Source organism: Pygoscelis adeliae, unplaced genomic scaffold, assembly GCF_000699105.1.
Source record: "Pygoscelis adeliae isolate BGI_AS28 unplaced genomic scaffold, ASM69910v1 Scaffold71, whole genome shotgun sequence".
Taxonomy (NCBI): domain Eukaryota; kingdom Metazoa; phylum Chordata; class Aves; order Sphenisciformes; family Spheniscidae; genus Pygoscelis; species Pygoscelis adeliae.
Window position 1 is genome coordinate 13,560,833 of NW_008824356.1, and position 19,279 is coordinate 13,580,111.

Here is a 19,279-nt window from a genome sequence, read left to right on the forward strand (position 1 = left end):
TCAAGCCTGTCCAGGTCCCTCTGGATGGCATCCCGTCCCTCTGGTGTGTCGACCGCACCACACAGCTTGGTGTCATCGGCAAACTTGCTCAGGGTGCACTTGATCCCACTGTTCGTGTCGCCGACAAAGATGTTAAACAGCACCAGTCCCAATACCAACCCCTGAGGAATGCCACTCATCACTGGTCTCCACTTGGACATTGAGCTGTTAACCACAACTCTGAGTGGTCCATCTGTCAAATCCATGTCTCTCCAATTTAGAGACAAGGATGTCGTGCGGGATAGCGTCCAATGCTTTGCACAAGTCCAGGTAGATGATGGCAGTTGCTCTTCCCTTATCCACCAATGCTGTAACCCTGTCATAGAAGGCCACCAAAGTTGTACAGCATGATTTGCCCTTAGTGAAGCCACGTTGGCTGTCACCAATCACCTCCTTATTTTCCATGTGCCTTAGCATAGCTTCCAGGAGGATCTGTTCCATGATCTTGCTGGGCACAGAGATGAGACTGACTGGCCTGTAGTTCCCCGGGTCTTCCTTTTTTCCCCCTTTTAAGAATGGGGGTTATGTTTCCCCTTTTCCAGGCAGTGGGAACTTCACCAGACTGCCATGACTTCTCAGATATGATGGATAGTGGCTTAGCAACTTCATCCACCAGTTCCTTCAGGACCCGCGGATGAATCTCATCAGGTCCCATGGACTCATGCACCTTCAGGTTCCTTAGATGGTCTCACCCCTGATCTTTTCCTATAGGAGATCTTGTGATCTCAAACCTGGTCTTCTCCTACAGGGCAGCTAGCTCATTGCTAGTTTGAAATTAATAGCTACATAAAAAGATTAATAACTAAAGCACCACATAAATGGTAAAATGAAGCCGAGAAGAAAGAGCATTTCACAGGTGAAGTCTCAACATTTTTGGAGAGGAGCTGAGAATGCAGCAGGCACAAAACACATGCTTTGGAGTTACAAGCTGACAAACATTACCAGAAGGCTATGGAAAAACCGGCTCGTTGCTTCCCAAACGGTATGTTCCAGAGCCTTGGTGAAGTGTTCATAGCTGGCCTGCAATACTGGATTGCCTTTTTAGCTTCACTGTCTACTGTCACTCAGAGGCAACTCTGAGGTTGGGCATAGTTTGTGGTCCAGGAGTTTAGAAGTTAAAAGTAACAGAAATAGGGGTCAGGTTCAACAGTTTTCTAATAAAGATTGCTTTCCCTCTTCCCTCAGGTTTATATATTACCAAGTTTTAAATTTAATAGTATATTTACCACACTTACAATTATCCATAATAAAAACAATTGTGCACTACTTCAAATCCATTTCTAGCTCAAAAACCCCACACACCAAAGTAGGAAGTATTAGTGCTGTGATATACCGTGAAACTAACATGCATCTTAATCTGTTTTTTTTACAAATTTTAATTTGAAACATTGGATTTAATGGAGATGAGAAGTTTACAATGCTCAAAACACCCTATACCATGGTTTAACCAAAACCTTATGGGTCCACAGGAGATAAAAGATGTGTCATCTTTTCCAATAGTGTTTGGTTAATTAATTTTTATGGAAAACTGTCTTAGCATTTTTCAAATAAGATCAGGGATGTCCTCCAGACTTTTAAAAATATTTAGAGACGATAAAAACATTTCCTATTGTGGTTCATTTTATGCTGCCAAGTAAGGCAAGAAGTCAATGAAGTAGCACAGAGGGCTTTTTTTCCCCACTTTTTTTAATTGCTACTTGTGAAAAACTAGAAACTGACTATTTAGCATTGCAACTAATTTTTTAGCTGACTGGCTTCATCTACCTTCGATAAAGGTACACAGAAATCATCCAGTATGCTCTGTGAATTGACTAAGCTACAAAAACAGTGCATTGTGCCACAAAAAGAATGTGTGTTCTGGTAGCAAAACAGGAAGCATTAGCTTATTTTAAAATTAGAAACCATACAATTTTTAAAGATGTAGCATAACTATAATCAGCACCAACTTTCTTCCTAACAGGAGTGTCTTTACATAAATTTTGGAGTATTGACAGATGAAAAGACACTCATCAGAGATGACATAATGTCAGTTATGAGCAACAGAAAATTACCCCACTGCTCATGTATATACACAACATCTGGTGGAAAGCCCATTGATATCAAAGGTGAGATTTTAATGTTTGATGATTCTGTGCCCAATCCACATATAAAGTAAAGCACATATGCAAATACTCAGGTCAAGAGAGAAACATTAGAAGCTATAATCATATTTATTTAAAAAATTGATATCAAATACAACCATATATATCCGTGCCTATTTAGAGAACATTTTCAAAATATCAAACAGCACTGCCATTTTCCAGTCAAAACAATGACAAAGCATTTCGGCTTTCCTTTTTTTAATCTTTTCAGTATTAGATGCTTTATATACACAAAATAGACAAAAATTGTATAGTAATCCAGAGCCAGACATGATACTGAAAGCAGAGTCTCAAGATGAAAAATCTATTACTGAAAATTATTTCTAAGATACACAACTATTAGGCAAGAGATGAAAAAATTATTCCCTTACAAAATCCTAACTCTACACTGTTCCGTACACATGGGGTTTCATGTAGCAAAAAATAAAGTTTTATCAATGCTTGCATGCTTTAAAGACAATATCAAGGTTTTTCTTTTTTCTTTTTTTTTTTTGCACAGTGGCATTTAAATATTACATCCCTTTCTGTTCAAACCCTTTTGTAAGTTTCCCCTCCTGAATTCACACAGTGGCTATACTGGGGGGGGTTAAAAAAAATTTAAGTGTAGTAACAATTATTTGCTTTTCTTAACAAAGAAAATACAGTAAAAACATTTTGATTTGGTAAAAGCAGTTGAAAAGTCACATGTACTTTAACATTCTGAATTGGGGAAGGAGGTAACTATGGCAGGTTAAATACTAAAGCATTCCCTCCATGTCTGAAATGCAAATAAGGCAAAATGCGTGTATGCAGGTTAAAAAAAAAGTTTATTGCAAGACAGCTCATGCTTTTAAGATCCAAACCTGGATACAACACAAAGAAGCTACTAATTTGAAACTAAAGAATTGAATGTTTGGACTGGGCCGGTTCGAATGCATTAAGTATTGTTCTTACTTGAACAACTGATTACATGTATGTGGGGAATGGGTATATATGTATTACCTGTTAGACTTTTTTTTTAATGTTTTGTGAGTAACTATGAAGATTTCCCAGCATTTGCTTGTTTTATGCAAGACAGTAATGGCTTACCAAGTGAGCAACATATATATATCTAAGCCCTTAAAAAAGTTTCCATTTCAATTTTTCTTTTCCTTGGATTCTTTTTGATTCCTTTAAAAGTATGTACTGGTAACATGAATTTTACAATAATACTTCTTTGTAAGTCTGAGTTCTAGAGTTCTCCAATCCCATTCCCCATAATATTTCTCAGTAAAAAGGCCACCATTTGTACATTTTCATAATTATTTGAAACAATAATTCTAGAAAACTTCAGACATTTTAGAACTGTAACACGTTCATTTTTAAAAGCCTGTCAGTTTTGTAATAAAACAAAGCAGCTTGCAAATGACAATATTTGTCTGAGATACAGAAATAGAATTGTTTACTAGACATGTGCAGAAGCCATTTTAAACTCCCCACCATTTTATAGATTTATAATAGAAGCAATAGTCCAACATTAAAACACATTGGAAATTTAACTTTGTATTGGTTATTTTTAATTAGTCTGCAAAGTAATTAAGTATGAAAAATAGTAAGAGTACCTTAGCTGAAAATTACATTTAAACTCGCTGAAGTCGTTTGACAAGCACAAGGAGCCCAAATGTTGGAGAATAAGCCAGTATTGTATCAGATTAGTTTCAAGCCCAGAAAAATGTGAGCATTTAAATAGCTCATATTTATACCTGCTGTGCCTAACAAGAATTGCATTCAAGCATGACTGCATTACAACACTTTTTCCTTCTGCCCTCCTTACAAGACCATGAAAGCAGTTTACAGAATTATACTTACAGAACTAATTTTGGAAGATATTTAATGTAAGTATCACTCATTCCCCCTACCCCTTTTACTTTTATAGGCAGAAAACCACAAATGACGTCACATGGACCGTTCACTGTGAGGAAGACAGTAAAAATCTGTTGGATGAATGAAGCCTGAAATTTCCTCAAACCTCATACTGTAATAAAAAAAAAAAAATCAGTTTCTGCTCCTTTACAATGGACTTTAGCCTAAAGCTACAACATGGGGAAAAAAAACCCTTCAGGTTGACAGAATAGATAACACTAAGAATAGGCTCTAAATTCGTAAACACCTTATGAGCATAGTTCAGCCACGTTGAGAACTGTTTATCACTGAAAGAATGCACACCGAAAAATGTGATCGGTTTTTTATTGACAGCTTCTTGGCAGGTCCACACATTTTGAACTTTAGGTCTGGGTTATAAAATATGTACTGTCAGCAATTAGCATTAGTCTTTCCCTTTGGTGCAATTAGCATACATAGCTTAAATTGCTACCTCTTAACTGCTTGACTAGGCAGATACACCTGCTTCATTAAACTTGACGCTCCTCTGAAAATCAGACTGGTATTTCTAGAGTGACAATGTTGCTACACAGAAAGGAATATGATTAGCCCTGTAATGACTGACACAGTTGTGCTTTTCAGGCACTGTTACTTTATATTCTTTACATATTAAAACACTTGTGTGATGAAGTAACTTAGGAAGTGACATGAAAGTTCAAATGCAAACCTCCAAGCTTTAGTGATGACAAAAAGATGTAATTGTCACAGGTTACAGTTAAGTCAATTCAAGGGGCTTTTTTTTTGTTTACTATAGGGCTACTACACTATATAGCTATAGAAAGAATACATTTTTATTATATTCTTATAATAGAGGATAAAAGGTCCAAGTTCCAAGTACTGGTATCAAATTGCCAGCCTATACCTATTTATAAAAATGAGAGTCTTATTTCAGAATCAGTTTATGGCACAACAAAAGAAGGGAAATTAGAGCTGTGGATAATTTACAGACAAGCAAAGAAATAATTCAGTGCTTTAGAGATCCCTGTTTTCAGTTTCATATAAATTTTAAACTGAAAGCAGAAATTTACATCCTGAAAAATGTAGCATTTCAAAATGGCATGCGCACACATGGACTTTTAAAGCCATTGTTTAGCTGTATTGAGACATTGCAGATATTAATTATAATGTGCATGACAGGATTATTTAAAAAAGACAAAATTTAAAATCCGCTTCTTAAAAGTAGTGCTGTCTCATGTCAAAATCCATATTGTCTTACACATACCAGTGGTTCTGGTGACATTGGTGGAAGTTCAGCACACAGGTAAGGAAAACAGAATTTAGCCCAATTATGTATAATATAATAATATCCTAAGCTATCAAGAAACCATTGCTGTAAACAAATCTTTACCGAGAGGTAAGAGCCCTTTCAGGTACAGTACTACTTGATGCTGAATGTATATTTCCATCTAGCTACCATTCATTTCATACTAATTTTAATTAGATATTACTATTGTGCAATGATATAACTTTAGAATATTTTGATAAAGAAATTTGGGGTTATCTTCAAAAGATTCTTAGAATGCCTGTGCCAACTGTTAATGCATTAAGTGGACTACAGCTTACATACTCTATCTACAACATATTTCCATATAATTTATATGTAAACAGAATTTGTATTTCCAAGCACCATTTAGGAAAATGAAACATATCTCAATTGTTGTACTGAAGTTGAAAGTCAGGTTTGGTCACCCTGTTACACATTCATCCTGAATATCAAAGCAAATAGCTTATGCTATTGGTTGTAAGACATCTCACATACTTTGTTCCCCAATTTTTCTCAGGATCAGAAACAGCATGATAAAAAATTGTAAGGTGCGTGAATAAAGGCCATTCCTGAAAAAGCGGCAACATTCTGACAGACACTCATAAAAAGCATTTCAGAAAGAACATCCACACAGACATAAATATTCATTCTTAAAAGAGTTACTTGCACAGGGGTCATTTCAAATGCACCTTATGTGTGTGGCACTGATTTATGGCACCTAAATCCCCTCCTCCTTTCTCCTAGACTCAGTTACAGCTCTTTCATACTGAAAGGCCAGAATGAAGGGTTGAGCTTGAAGAGGAAAAGAGACTCCAGTAGAGGTAGAAAAGAAAACCTGTTTAACCCAACTGATTATATGCTACTTTTATAGTAAAGACAGTGGCATAATTAGAAAGAGCATAAGAAAACAAAAACAAAAAACCAAGTTATCTGCCAAAAGACAATAGGGCAATGCAAAAATCCTACTTTAAACATGGATCTGAAGATTTTACAGTTGGAACTGGAAGTAAAACCAGAGAGTGTTATAAGGTCAGAAGTCACTGAAAGATTCAGGAGTAACATCATAATAAACAATACACTGAAGATTTTCTCTTGAATTGCAAAGTATGAAATTTATGGATTCATGCTTCTCCTGCAGAATGGGTCATTTCAAAAGTGGACAGCAGGATCGAAAAGTTGACATTAAGTCATTCAGAATAAACAGTCACAAAATAAATTATCTAAGATAAACAGAAAAGTGATTTCTTAGAAAGAACTTAGTCATTTATGAGCACAACTTATTACTTGTATCTATTTTCCCATTAGTACTGAAGGAAATCCGTTGATGCTGGTTTTCAGCACCTTTTGTATTTTCTATAGAATTCTTCAAAACAATTTAAACTTGCTTTTCAAATGCAAGTTACAGCTGCTACACATCTAACTTTGTTCATGTGAATAGTTTAAGTAATTTTAATACAGCTACTCTTGTGAACAGATGTTCTGTAGTAGGAGTGCTACAGTTTTCTAAATTAGTGCAATCTTTTTTGTATTTGCAGATTCCCTCTAAACTCTGACCTCCAGCCCCCCTTTCATTCCTGCAAAAAATGAACCCTGCTTGTGCAACACCCACACAGTAAAATTATAATGGAGACTTAGTGTTTTGACAATAAGAGGGAAAAAAAGTTATGTCATTTCTCCTCTTCCGTGTTCAAGTGGTTTCTAACAGATTCCAGAGACATATTCATGGCTGCTTGAAGCATGTCTTCTTCACTCATATCACCTCCTAAAGAAAATAAATGCATGTAAGTTGTAATAAATGCAGAGCTAGTTCTCAACTGTAGTTAAATGCTTTTGTTGTTCCTTTTGTCCACACCCACCTGTTTCCACCCCACCCCCAAAATTGGTTTTGTTTTTTTAAAATCATTGAACATTTTGCGCTTAGCTTTCCATCCACAACAGTCAGTTTGTAACAAGTAATACACATTAATGGGGGATCACCAGTACCTAATACTGGTAAGGCCTACGTACTTATGTTCTACTGAAAACTGGCTACAGTAATTTTGTCAGATGTTATTCCAAGTTTATTACATTGTCATACAACTTCAAAAGTCACTTGGAAAACAGATTGTTGGCACAAATCCCAAAGATTACAATTTGTAATGCTCAAGCCAAACAAAACAAAATGCAAAGCCAGAACACAAATGGTCTAATAGTAACACTCTTCACTTTGAAACAGGATATTGACATTCAAAGCAGAACAGGCTTTTCAAGAAATTGATCCTTTCCTTCACTGCCAAAAAGAGTAATGGCTGTGATACATAGTCTGAATGGCTGCTGGAGTGAGGAAGTAGGCAGACAAGGAAAGTTAGGAACAAAGGTGAAAGAGACATAAATATTTCAGTGCTGGAAATAAGTTTGAAAAACAATACCTGGGTCAGCTTCTGGAGTGCTTGAGCTTAGAGTTGGCTTATCATGCAGGTTTGGGGTCCGATCTGGCTGTTGTTGCTGCCTGAAAGTGTTACAAACTTGTAAGAGAATAAGATTAACATCAGTACAAGACCTGTATCGTCTATTTCATTGTAAGGAAGGCCAAGAGTGGGAAGTAGAAGCTGTTTGATACAGTAACACCCCAGCACCTAAAATCTCTTCAGTTGTTGCACCCTGCTAACCTTCAGACACTTATCTTCGTGACATTACATTCCAAGCCACTTTACTATTTTCCCAGAATTCAGATGTTCTGCATTCTTATCCTCTCATGCAAAGTCTAACTCCTCCCATCCATAGCATTTCTCCCTGGTCTTTATTTCCTCCATCACTAGGAGACAGAGATAAGGAAAAGCTACAACAATACCCCAACTATGTATTAAGAAGGTACTCCAGAACAGCAACATAAAATATTATCTAGAACGCTTTCATGTGATGCACATTAGAGGCATCATTACCAGAAGCAAAGTCTTAGAGAAAGAATACTTTTCTTCAGGAAGATAATTACAGAAATTTACAGGATTTCATTTAAAATACTTCTATAACATGTATGCTTTCTTTCTTCACAAGCCTGACGTTGCATTACTAACAGTTCCCCTCTTATTTACAGGTTTCTTTTCTTCATAGGAACCACCTGGGAATAGCAAAATTCAGGTACTGTTAGGAAAACATGTTAAGAGAGAAAAGTTAAGCTGGACCTCAGTAAGAAACCCATCCACGCCCCAAAGCACTGAAAAATACGACATATACTTCCACATGCAGTTTTTTTAATCAACTACTTTACTTTTCAAAATACGCTTGTCTTCTCTTTCGCAGTTCTTCTGAAGAAAGGGAGTCTGTCTGACTGGTGTGAGGTGACTGAGGAACATTCTGTGGTAATGAGTCCGGGAACTCACTTCGACGACTACCTAAAACCAGAACATGCCATATCCTACTAATTACAGTAAAATGAAGTTAGTAAATGAAATATAGCTTAAGAAAATGTCTTCAAACTTGAGAGGAAGAGAGAGACTTGTTGGAGAAATAAGCACCTAGGCTAACTTCACTTGATATTATCTCTCCTCCTCACCATAGGACTGTTTCCCTTCCCTTCTGCCACCCTTTCCCAATTTGTTCTTGCTTCCTAATGATCAATGCTGACATGAAAGTTACAACTTTTCAAAAAGCAGAAAGGAGATAGCTACAGTAAATTCTGGATTGCCCTTCCATGCCTCAAAGCCAGCCTTTTCAGAGAGCTTGACGCATGCTGGAAAAAGCTGACTGAAACTGATTTGAGTAGCTGCCTAAAGCATAAGCAACATGAACACTGTGATAGAAATTTAGATGAGCACTGCACCTTGCATGCTGAGTTGAATGGCTCTGCGGAGATCAGCTTCTTCATCTTCCATATCAATTTCCTGCCTGCTTAGAGCCAGGGCTCTCTGAAAATTCTCTTCATCTTCATCTAACATGCCTGTTCCATCAAAAGGATGGTTAACTTCTATTGCTTGGTCCGTATCACTTCTGGGTAGCCTGTGAAATCGATACATTCATGGCAGAATTCAGACAGAAGTTATATTAACTTTTACTGTGATATTTAAAGTAAATATTTTCTGCTGATTTAACTCTACCTTTCTTTAACTTTGGAAAAAAAAACATTTCTATTGTGAAAATCTGTGATATAAACTAATATTTTCATTTCTGCATGAAAAAGCACAAAAGGGCTGCAAAGCAGAGCTTGCAGCTGTAAAAATGAAGATACTGCAACTCTAAACCCATGCACATGTTGATAAGAATCTGTTTGATAGGAAAAACTTCAAAAACAATAAGCCCACAAATAGTAACAATACATGTTATTCGAACCTATTGCTATTTAAACAGTTACACCAGCAGAAAATAGTGCATGTGGTCTCCTTCTTAGGAAGCTTTGATGACCACACTAGAGCAACAGATCCTCTGTAAACTATACACACTTTCCATGTTACTGCCAAGTAGTTTGTTTTTATTCCATCAATTTACAATACCAGTTTACCTTTACAAAGTGGAAGAAATAATAATGAATTAATTCCTCTGAAAGGCCTTAAGCCTTTTTATCAGTATGCAATTTATTCACTATGAAAATGTGATAAAATTATCACAGAAGTAGTACTTTACATGCTTTCAAGGATGTTTTATATTAGCAGTATGCATCACAACAGAGCAGCACCACATTTACAGTAAAATTATTCCAAAAGGGAATGCTGTATGATTTGTATGATGTGGAATTCAGATATGGGTTTCTCGTTCTTTTCTACTTATGACAGAATGCACAAGTCAGTCTTAATTAGAGATCGATTACTATTAACCATAGTTCGGTAAGATTTGCTAACCCATTTTACTATAATTGGAAAAATACCGTAATCATGAAGTTGAAGATCTGCGCTACGCAACACATGGACATGGAAAGATTGATTCCTTAAGAGACATTTTGCCCACTTAAAAAGACACCATTTGTATTCTACCAACTTGCTTTTACTGTGTGCAACAGTAGTAAGCGTATTGCACTAAAGGTACTTCTAATTACTTCTTAAGGGGGTTGTCTCCACATAGGCATTAATCATAGAAACCAATCACACTGAACATTATTAAAATGAAATCTCTATTTACCTTACCTCTGATCTCTTGACTGTGCTGTCTCTTCTCCAATTAGTTTTGGTCGCTGCATCTGCTGTACCCGAATCATCTGCAATAGCTGATCAGCCTCACAGTCTGGCAGGTCACCTTTTACTACAAATATGGAATAACCTGAGAAAAATAAATCGTAAGTCTACAGCATTAAGGTGCACGCATAAACACTCTAGAATGCACACTATATTGAACACAATGATGTGCAATTTATTACAACATAAGGCTCTACCTTTCATTATAAGGACTTGGGTTATTTCACTATTTCAATCATAAAACTAAGGGTAGTTAACTGAATACATAAGTTCTAATAAATAATGATTATTACCTACTTTTAATTAATGAGATTTAACATCTGCAAGTTACTATTACCTTCCTGTTGTAATTGAGCCAAGAAAAGTGCAAGATATGTATCTGATATTAGTTCTGGACCCATCAAGAGAGAGTTCAAGTTAAACCACTGTAATTAAGAAAAAAAAGGTTTGAGAGAACAAATTAGCATAAAGATTACTTGGTAATCCATTTCTGTACATTGTGGTCATTTTCTATGATGGAATATCCGAATAAATCTAGTAAAATAAATTATCAAATTAAAAGTCTTTTGAAGCACAATACCTATACTGCTAAAGGTTACCCTTCAAATACTCTTCAGCTAACAGGAGATCTGAAGTGGGGAAATTACTGCATGTTCTCTCCCATTACTGAACGCTGGTACCAAGCAAACAGATAAATCAAAATATAATGGTAGAAGAATTATTTCAGACATCATTCTAAAATTCTGCTTAATCCTAGTTTTAAATCTGTTCAGAGGCTAATGAAGGAAGAAACCCTTCACAAGTTAATGCTGTATCTTAAGAAATTAATAGATACAGGAAACAGAAGTTGAATTCTTTCCGTGAAATACTTTCATTAAACGTTCTGCCTTTAATAGCTGAAAACTATTGTTTACTTCTCTGAGATAATTTTTAAATTTTAAAATTAAGAAAAATTAACTCAAATTTAATATGCTGATAGTGCAACATAACATTACAATAGGGGACACGAGATAAATATACACAGATCATTTCTAGTTCCCTGAAGAAGACAACTAGTCATTTATAATACTTCTTCTAGAGAGAAAATATATTCAACATGGACAACAAAATATTCTACCTTTAAAACCCCATATATATTGCAATCAATCTGAAGAACCTTTTTGACACCATAATCGTTCAATATTATCCAGTTTTAACCAGGAAGCACCATTTCAGATAGTAGAAGGAGAATTCTATCTCCCTTCTCACAAAAATGCATTTATTTACCCAAACTTCCATATACGCAGTCATACACTTGCAGTCAGGCCCATACTATAATTCACCTGGAATATGGGTAAGTGACTATCTACCATTCTGTCATTCAGTCACTTTACTTGTCAAAAACACCCTTTGCCACTAGGAAAGGGTAAGACCACCAACAGTGTAGGAGTGGGGAATAAAGAGTTATGTAAACAAATACAATGGACAGATTACTGACAAACTTTTAAAGGGGAATATGAAGTAGGAAGGTTTGGTAAACTAATTTTGCTTTAACTGTAACAGAAGAGAAGCAGGTCAAATCTAAGTCAACCTATTTTGTCTATCTTTTCTCATTACTCTCTAGATAACAGACACCTAGTATTGTCTTCATGTGGTTACAAGCCACATGTACAAGCAAAAGACATCCCCCCTCCAACTTAAAACATTTTGGGCTAGAATTCTCTCTCACAAAATTCCACCCAACATGGTTGTATATATAAGGAACATTCCCTTACTTTTAAGAGAACATTCAGCCTTTTTGATATCAAATGCCAAAAATTGCCTGTAAACGTTAGCCATACTTTTCAACTAAAGCAGAACAACAGTTTAGTTTGTTTACTCACAGATGATTTTTTTTTAATTTATTATTTTTTTTTTAATCTGGATGACAACATATGTAGCCACCACTTGCAAAATGAACCAAATGGGTAAAGAGACTCCTGTTCACTACTGTAGAATCTAAAAGCTTATCTCATGAACGTTTTCTATGACAAAAAACCAAACACCAAACCAGCTTATGTTGTATAAAAGCTTATGCAGTATGATTCAGAACAATGATTGGCTACTGAAATAAAACACTGCATTGGCATGACAAGGGACATGGATGTGACTTGAGTTATTATTTATGTACCATATACTTCTATGGCTATCCCTTACCTTTAATAACTATTTCCTGCCTATATTATAACTGTTTCAGAAAGTTTTCTAAGTGCAAAGTTGTGATTCTACTTTTCCCGACCTTATCCTGATGGATACTTTTAAATACTAGCAATCATAAATATTAACACATTTGAAATTTGAACCTTTTCTTATACCTACTGTCCATTTAAATGAGCAAAATTATTTTTACAGTGTCAATAATTCAGTCCGTTAAAATAAGTTTGCATTCTATAGGAATCCTAATCCTTGCCTAGGATTCCCCCCTCCCCCCGTACAATTTTTCTGCTATTTTTCATGAAGAAAAGAAAGAAAAGAGCTTAAGACATCACACAGACTCTACCAGAGCTGCAGCTCCCTAGAGGACAGATTCACTGGGGAATTGATCCTAGGGTCTTTCCCCAGGCTAACATTCATAAAAAGCTGCGTTACATTTTTGTGATATAACAAACATTTACTTTTTTTTTTTTTAATATGGGCTACTATTAAAGCAAACTGCAGCAAAAGCTTGCAAAAGGCCAACACATGGTCTACTCGCAACCACTTTTCCACCCCCATTCTGAAGTAAATTTTTAAATAAAAAAAGACAATGTCACCTGTTTTCCTAACTTTCGAACTGTAAACCAGTGCTCCTTATAATTACAAATAAATGATTTTTCATTTCTGTAAAAAGAAAAACAAAAGGTACAGATAAAATTAAATACTCTAATACTGGAGCGCATATTAAAGTTTAAGTTCTTTGCTGCGACTAATTTAAACTTATATAATAAAATTTCAGTAATACAACTGTTGATGTTACAGAGTACTCATACTGCTTTTGTAACATTAGGAAGTTGTCAACATTACTGAAATCTCCATATACCTGTGATGCCACAGATACTGAGATATCATGAAGGCACAGAGAACAGATGCTCGTATACACCCCCAAAAGGAAAAAATTAAAGACAGAGGGGATAAGAAAAACATCAGAATGCAACAGAGCTTGAAATAGTAATTTTAAAGAAAGATTTAAATCATAGATGAAGAGTATTATTTTTCTGTAAAATGAAAGCAGGTGCTAAGGAAAAAACATCTTACATAGGGTCGATCCCAAGCCTCTGATACTCTGGACTGTTGAAGAGGATTAGTTCTAAACCCCAAACTTTCAAGGCATTGCTTATAACCTGTCAAAAAATAGCACTTTTCATGAGTCAAACCAGTTAAATCTAAATTTAAACAATACAATCACCTTAGCTGCTATAAACAATTATACTGTTTTCATAAAACTTAGATTTCAAAACATTGCTAGGAGACCTAGGAATCACATTATTCAAAACACAACTGTCATCAATCTACATGCAAACATAACACACATACTATATCTAAGGGGAAGTAACAAAACTAGGATTTAACTGAAACATGTGAATAAGCTTACTCCCCCAGACAAAGCTGTACCTTCACCTCCCACAGATACTTCATAAGTTGTCATCTCTCTGCTCTCATTGTACTGCTCTGCCTGCCTGAAGTAACTATTGGAAATTTTGCACCGCTGGATTGTCACAGATCAGTCAGGTACATTAGCGCAAACTCTTTTACAACAATTCTTTAAAGCTATCTGAAATAATGCTGTAAGAAATTTTAAATTAACAATTCATCTTCCTTTCAGCAAGCCAACTATGCAGCAAGTGAGCAAAGCAATGCCAGGACAACAAAAAGTAGAATATGAGGAAGCATTTTTTTTTCAGTTTCAATATTGAAGCAGCACAATCAAGAAACAAGAAATGCCAAACTGTTAATGGTCTTTCATGGAATAGAAAAACAGCCCTGTCCTGCCATAAGGAAGAGAGGGTCTTGAGGGATTCTGGAACATTGACAAGCACCTCTGAAAGCTTGGGAGACAGCCAAAGGTGCAAAGCATTGCCTACAGCTCTAGTCTAGACACAAGCCCCAATTCAGTGTGCAATACCTTTTTTTGTTGTTGTTCTGGTTTAAGTATTTCTTATTAATTACTTTTCCATTATGGTCCTTAAAAAAAAAAAAGAAAAACCCAGCTCTAAAGTGTCTGGAGTGTATTATAAAAACTGGAATGCAGATACTGCAGCTTTTTCCATTCTGCAGATCACTGTGATAACCCTGTAACCATTGCCAAGGGCTCTACAGTCTATAATTTGAGAAAACAATCTCAAGTCTGCTTTTTCACCTGTAGTCTATGGGAGCCAAGGTCTACACCTGAAGTGCCCATAAGAAGCAACTTAGAAATCAAGCTTATTGCCAGCAGGTGTCATTTCACAGTTCAGGAGGTCCATGCTTCTACTATGTGTTTAAAGGCCCATGAACTGAAGAACTGCAAGTCACTGCTCTTAATGGAAAACACTCTGAAGATTTAGAAGTCCAGCACTTAATCCCATTAAGCCTATAAACTGGAAACTAGATGAAAAAGCTTTCTGTCATTTAAATTATTTGAGAGAATATATATTGCATAAATAAAAAATTCTGTCATTATAGACCCATGCTTACTTGAATTGAGAAGAATCCACTATCATCCATATTTACAGAAGGCTGCTGCTCAGTGTGAGGTTGGGAGGGAAAAAAGGGAAAAATGGTGTAAGCATAAAAGGTCAGAAATAATGCAATTTTGAAAATAAATATAACTGCACATACTTAAAGCAACAACTAAATGTGTCCCAGTCTGTAAGGCTGATTGCAATGCCCAAATAAGCTTATTAAAAACTCAAATCTTTAAATTAGAAATGCTCAGACAGGCATGGGAACTTCTGTTGCTATCTCTGCCACTGGCTGACAAAAAACAAAAGGCAAATCACTGATCCTCCTTCTTGCCATGCCTGACCTTCCTACCTGTAAGATGACATAGCTTTTTGTAGAATTACTGCAAAGCTGTACTAGTAACATTTGAAAATGCCAAATTTAAGAAGTGTGAATGAAAAGGCCTATAAATTTAAGAAGTTTTAGCACTAGGAAATTAACCTTCTCTAGCTATGCAAGAATAGTAGGTCTGTGCTACACAATATTAGATTTCAGGCAAATATCAAGCAACCTCAAATTAAGAAGATTTTACCTGTAAAAACGTTCTATATTCTTCACTAGACACTCCTCCCTCTGCCATTCTCATTCTTTCTTCCTCATCCAACTGCTGTGCGATAGAGGATAACTCAACAGGACTAAAATATTCCCCTTGTAGCAAATTATTCAGACAGTGCTGAGCACACAATGAGCCTTCTTGCTAACATTAGAAGAGAAAAAAATACCAAAGACAACAAAAGAATCACATTAATGTTTTACTCTGTAAAATGACTCAACCATTTCATTCTGGCAAGCTTCCTGCCCTCCCCACTCACCCAGAATGCCATATATCCTTTGGATGTATTACACTGCAAGATATGGAATACAACCCTTCCATCAATTTGATGGGGGAAAACCAACACGCATTCTACTTTATTTCCTCAAAGGAAATAAATTTCATGTAAAAATTGCTATCGGCCTGACCAAATCACACAAGGACTCTGCAACCATTAGGACAATGGATTCTGTCCTCTTCCAAATCACCACCACATGAAAACGAAATGGTTTAGATGTCTACTTCCAAGTAACAAGTGTTTTCTGCAACAGATGCTCTTGTTCTTTTTAATTTTTCCTCCCTGCCAGGTGTGGCTATTGGCAATCTGCTCTCCACATGTGGCTAAAGAAAAGCAGACCATTAGGACTTTGGAGAGATTTAGAAGTATACACCTACAGAATATTTCCTTCATTTCAGGTTCCTCACCCAGTTCAGGTTATAACCAATTTGTTTATTGCTGAGAAAGTGATTAGGAGCTGGAGGAGCAGTAAAGCTCCTTTTCCACATGAAATTTATGTATAGGAACTAAGTAAAAGCAGCTAATACTACTGGTTCTAAAATCTCGACGATGATGAGGTGACAAGAAAAAAAAATTAAATTCAGCATATTAAACAATGAAAATAAGTTTTGTTGATAAACCATTTAAATGGAAAACACTTCAGATAACTGTTACATATCCACCACACTGGAGATAATAAAATGTAATATAACATTTTTAGACTGTCAACCCAAATTAAAAACGAGTAAATTAGAAACATCAGTCATGATTTTGTAGCACAAATTAAAAAATATGATCTGAATGAATGCATGTCACACTCCATTTTCATAAGTGTAGATCAAATACTGCCTTGTTAAAAAAACAAACCAACCAAATTACAGTTTCCCATGAAAAGCAATCTTTCTTTACAAGTAACTAAACTACAAGTACAAGACAAGATTAACATCAGTTAGATAATCCTGCTTTTCTCTTTTGTTTTAATCAGTCCTCATTTTTATTTACGTTAAGAACTCTAATGTGCATGCACTCTATTAAAAACAAAACTAAAACCCCTCAACAAAAATCAAGAACACCCCTCCCTCCTGCCAAACCCACAGAAACTAAGAATACCAGAGCATGCCTTGGAGGAAAATTCTTTAAACTTCTACGAAAGCCTCATACAAATCATATGCACAAATCTCCCATTATCTCCCTTACAGCAGCAACCTCAAAAATTCCCTTTAACCCAGATTACAGAGTCTTCCTAGGGCTTCCTCACTCAATTGAGCAATGAGTTATTAAAGCTAGACTAGCTGTACAGCTGGGGTTCAATGCAATCCAGAAACCTCCTCCAGCTCATGTCCTTCCCACAACAAGAAACTCAAGACTAAACAACAGCTCCTGTCCCTTTGGGACCACATCCCTGCTGCTGGTCATATGATAAAACTATAACAGAAGAACCTGCTCAAGAATCACAGGTTTCTCCACCAGAATTATATGAAACTGATTTGGAAACAAAGAAATATTAAAATACCTTTGAAAATGAGTTGTATTACAGGCTTAAATCTTAATTTCACTAAAAGGACCTTTCTGTATTTGTATAGTTTTATCTTAAAGTAATAAACATTACTTTTTGTATGTACAAATTGTGTATATTAAGTTCAAAATGCAGAAGAGAAAACTGATCTTTGTTTTTAATGGACATTAACTTCAATTTTTTTTGGTGCAGAGCATACGGCATCTTTCCATAATACAAAATCCCCTCGTTGAAACCTATCCTGATATAAACCGCTGCCCCGCTTTCAGTGTTTTCAACCACTTGTATCTTATCAAAGAAAGGGTCAACTTCTAAAGATAAGGATAGGGCTTAAGGAGCCCCTAAGTCCTACTTTCTGCAATTGTCATTCCCCTGTTAAAAATGCTACATTCCTTAGGTCTTTGTTTTGTTAAATTACTTTATAAATGCCATGGTTTTTGTGCCTTTTTATTGGAATATCTGAGGTGTGCAGATTCAAGTGGGGGGTGTGCGTGTACATGCAGCACTCTAAATATTTTGACAGGAACTGAGATAGTGCACTTGATGGGGGTAAAAAAATACCCCTCAAAAGAAAAAAAGAAAAAAGACAGAGGGTCAGTTAAATTTTCCCTATAATAATAACAAGATAAAAACATTTGGTACTCCAATTTGAAATAGGCATTCAGGTGTAACTTTGTAACTGCTTAACTGACTTAACCAGGGAACAGTTATGTTTCACATGTGAAACACCCAAGACCACTACCCACCCCCCAAAACCTGTAGCAACTACAAGTTACCATCAGCTTATAACTTTGAATGTATTATGCTGTCACTTCAATTTCAGCAGAGTTTTGTTATTAAACTACAAAGCAACTTAGTCATGAAAAAGTTATCGTTTCATTATGCGATATGCTAGGCCACATAAGAGAAAGGTACACTTGTTTTGAACTCATTTTCAAACCTACACTGGAACTCAAAGTCACTGTAGCAGAGGCTATAATGGCTGAAATCCAACACTCACCCTCCAAAGAGCAGCTGTTTAACACCACAATGCTTGCCAAGTTTTGCTACCTAAACCTAGCTTGAAAGAACACTCCTCAGGTTCTATGGATTTCAGAACAGTAATTTTTGTGGTTTTTTTTTTTTTAAGAAAGTTATACACCTATCTTGCTTTATTTGCTAAGTAAACCAACCACTGTGCATGAGAACAGTATATAAAAACAAGTATTAATCTTCGCACAATAAAGGTGCAGAGACATTGGCAAAGTACATGGAAAAAAAACAATCATATTTCAACAGCATTAAAGCATAAATAGGTCATATTTGGGAACCTAGCTAAATCCCAGCAGTTGATAGAGGCAGTTGTCCTCCAAAACAGGAAACACTGTTGAGCACACAGTAGCACAGTACATGAACTCGGTTTTCTTTAAGAGCTCTCTCTTTACAGAAACCCAATCAAACCAGGCTAGGCGAAGAGATGTGTCTGAGAGCACAGAAACAGCCCTGCCTGCCGCTGCTCATCTTCACGCTCGTTTCTCAGCCACGCGAGTTCTCTCTCAAGAAGCGGAAGCAGCTGCAGCCTGCACCTTCCCGTACTTGAGATCTACTTCTGAAGGCCCAAGAAGAGCAGCCACCGTGCGAGAGGAAACGCTGAGGCTCAGCCCCGACCCTCTTTGATCTCCAGCAACGTTTCCTCTCCCCGCAGAGCCGGCAGGCTTCGCAGAGCCGAGCTGAGCCGGGCCGGGCCACGGGCACCAGCATCGCCGCGCGAGGGGGCCCCAGCTCTCCCCCGA

At 36.3% G+C, this 19,279-nt stretch overlaps 2 protein-coding genes and 1 long non-coding RNA gene across 3 annotated transcripts in view; all 3 read right to left on the reverse strand.

Moving 5' to 3' along the window:
- The window catches only part of TRIP11 (thyroid hormone receptor interactor 11), a 38,291-nt gene extending 38,046 nt beyond the window's left edge, over window positions 1-245 (reverse strand). The window contains exon 1 of the mRNA XM_009319528.1: window positions 59-245. Coding sequence (XP_009317803.1) covers window positions 59-245 — 187 coding nt within the window. The remainder of the gene's footprint in view (window positions 1-58) is intronic.
- A 6,745-nt stretch (window positions 246-6,990) lies between these two features.
- ATXN3 (ataxin 3) lies at window positions 6,991-14,096 on the reverse strand. The gene is given in 8 exon segments (XM_009319451.1): window positions 6,991-7,105; window positions 7,752-7,831; window positions 8,591-8,714; window positions 9,143-9,318; window positions 10,437-10,569; window positions 10,822-10,909; window positions 13,256-13,322; window positions 13,737-14,096. Coding segments are annotated over 8 exon segments (873 nt in total). The 5' UTR covers window positions 13,847-14,096; the 3' UTR covers window positions 6,991-7,010.
- A 534-nt stretch (window positions 14,097-14,630) lies between these two features.
- LOC103913004 lies at window positions 14,631-15,756 on the reverse strand. Its single transcript, XR_663405.1, has 3 exons — window positions 15,715-15,756; window positions 15,156-15,200; window positions 14,631-14,663 (listed from the first exon to the last, which is right to left on the reverse strand). It is a non-coding gene; the product is annotated as an uncharacterized LOC103913004 (long non-coding RNA).
- Window positions 15,757-19,279: the final 3,523 nt, after the last annotated feature.